We start from the raw sequence: 2682 nt of genomic DNA, 5'->3' as shown, positions 1-2682 counted from the left end.
GGGGGGAGCGGGGCGGGGAGATGGATAAACTGACCATCATCTCAGGATGTCTCTTTCTGGCCGCCGATATCTTCGCCATCGCCAGCATCGCCAACCCGGACTGGATCAACACCGGGGAGTCCGCGGGTGAGCGGCGGGCGCGCGGGGCTGGGCGGGAGATTGGCTGAGGGCGAAGGGAGGCAGGGAGCCCCGGGCTGAGGAGAAACCGAGGCTGGGGTGTCCCCAGCGGGGGCTGGTCTGAGGAGAAAGGGGGACGGAGAGGAGACCCGGGCCGGGGACACTGGCAGCCGGGGCTGAGTGGAAAAGGGATGGAGACGAGGAAGCGGCTGGTCGCGAGCGGGACCCCCAGGCTGAGGGGAGGGGCGCCCCAGGCCGAGTGAAAAGTGGTCGAGGAGACCTGGGCTGGGCTGCTGGGTTCCAGACGTGGGATGGAGGGACAGTACGCCGACCTGAGGGACAGCGGAGGAACGAGCTACGTTTTGGATTAAAAAAAAAAAAAAAAAGTCAAGGTAGGAGACGGGAGAAAACTGAGGCTCCTGCGAGAGAATTAGAAATCAGGCGGCGAGGCTGGAGCTGCGAATGAGGCAGCCTATGGGGCAATGCAAGAGCCACCCAGAGCGCTGGTGGGCGAGGAGGGGCCGAGAGGGGTCAGTCCGACTCCAGACCCTTCACCCTCAGAGGACGCCGCGCCGGGGCAGAGGTGCAGAGGTGCGGGGGCTGACCCCCTGAGACAGGGTTAAGGGTTGGTGCTGGGAGAGCTGGAGGGTTTGGCCGGGGGTGGGAGCGGGTGAGGGGCGCCGGATCCGAGCTCCCCTTTCCCCGCCCCTGCCCATCCCCTGCCCGTTTGGCAGTGCTTGAGACGCTTGTGGCTTCGGATTTTCCTTTTGAAGTGTATGTGGTTATAATTTTGCTTTATTTTAGGCCCGGGAGCTATAATAATGCTAATAATAAACCTCGTTTTAAGGAGCATCTTTCATTCCAGCGCATCACAAAAACGCTGTAGAGATCTTAATAGTAGTTACAAAATTAAATAACACATTAGATTTGCAGGCAGCCCAGCGGCGGCGGCAGTGCCTGCTGTAACACCACGGAGCTGTAGGCAGGAGAGACAAGGTGGTGCCCTCAGGATAGAGGCTGGCATCCTCCTGAAGGGTATCCCAGATGCGTGCGCTTGCAAGATTTTTCTCTTGCAAGAGCCACTTCTCTCCCCTCTCCCTCCTCCCTCTCAGACCTGTGAGACCAAACGTTTAATTAATGTAAACAGCTGTCAGGAGAGCTGCTCTGAATTAAGGAATGGTCTTGTTTTTTAACTGCTTGTTCGGTGCAGGTGAAGGGACCATTGGGGGGTGGGAATGTCAGGCTCTCTCCGTGAATAATTTGTTACAAAAACGTATCACTATGCTGTCAAAACTTACTTCTTAAGTATCACTTATGGTTCTGTATTTATCCTGCAATATTTTTAGCTCTTAAAAAAAGCTGTAGCTGGGACATTTGTTGCTTCCTCCTCCCTCCCTTCTCTCCCCCAATCTAGACCTAGTAACACAAAATCATGCTGTCAGATTTACTGGTTATTAAAATAACACTCTGAAGAATTCTGCTACTTTTCTTGCCTGTGGAGTTTTAGCAGAGCTCTTAATTGTAAAGCATATAAAGATGGTATCAGGATGGCTTAGAATTTCATGATCCTGTATATAACTGTATATACTTATGATATCCAGTTCATGACCCCTTGTTTTTTTATCCTATTTGTATGTGTATGATTCCTTATATGAGACTTTATTTGGGGCCTTATATCCTTAAGGGCAAAGGGATTTCACTGTTCTAGCAGAAAGATCCTTTTTGCAAAGAAGTTTTAGGTGGAATTCTAATAGATAAAATAGACTAAATGTCCATGGGAAAGATAGAGTGGAGAGAGGGACCCGTTATATAAAAAAGGTAAGTAGTAGCATAGTATTCATAAGAAGATGGAAAAGGGCAAGCTCCTCTTATATTCAAAAGAAAACAAGGATAGGATGAGTACAGCTTCTTCAGGTTTGTAGGCAAAGTCATTGGCCGTGAGTTGTCACGGAGATGAGAGGGACAGAAGTCCAAGGTTTAAAGGAAGTAGAAAATGTTTGGGAAAAGTAAGTAGTTGCAGAGAGAGTATGCCAACCGGTGAAATAGTAGCACTGAAGCCTTGTTCAAGTTGGTGTCATGAGCATATAGTGTGATAACCTGTCTGCCCTGTTGACCTTCTTTAGTAGTGCTCAGCTACTTTGGTACTGGTATAGCTGAAGTATGTGAATTTTCCAGATGTTTTTGGAAATCAGGAACCATTGAAAATAATCTGAATGCCAATAGAAGGCTCTATTTGGGATTGGGGTTCGCCAGATACATGGGAACAAACTGACAGAGCAGCCAAGGTGTTCAGGGTATTGGCCAGCCAAAGTATTGTAATGATGGCTCAGAGAATATCAGCTGGATAAAGAGTGAAAGTAAATAAAGGAAAGAGCAAATGGGTTGGTCAGTTGAATAGCAGATGGTATGTCAGTGAAATAGTGGACCTGATAAAACTGAAGACTAGTCAGAGTGGGAGTGATTGGCACAGCAAAGTAGAATGGCAGGGGATTGTGGGCATAAGGACCAGAGTGTCACAGTGGGGATGTGTAGCTGAAGCCGGGTGGAGGGAGTGATTTTTTTTTT

General features: G+C 49.3%; 1 protein-coding gene across 1 annotated transcript in view; it reads left to right on the top strand.

Moving 5' to 3' along the window:
- The first annotated feature begins 20 nt into the window (after positions 1 to 20).
- The window catches only part of LOC105810926 (chromosome unknown open reading frame, human C16orf52), a 64211-nt gene continuing 61549 nt past the window's right edge, over positions 21 to 2682 (top strand). Inside the window, exon 1 of the mRNA XM_012644982.1 lies at positions 21 to 126. Coding sequence (XP_012500436.1) covers positions 21 to 126 — 106 coding nt within the window. The remainder of the gene's footprint in view (positions 127 to 2682) is intronic.

Source organism: Propithecus coquereli, unplaced genomic scaffold (genome assembly GCF_000956105.1).
Source record: "Propithecus coquereli isolate 6110/MARCELLA unplaced genomic scaffold, Pcoq_1.0 Scaffold223, whole genome shotgun sequence".
In the NCBI taxonomy this organism is placed as follows: Eukaryota; Metazoa; Chordata; class Mammalia; order Primates; family Indriidae; genus Propithecus; species Propithecus coquereli.
This window is presented reverse-complemented; position numbering and strand designations above follow the sequence as displayed.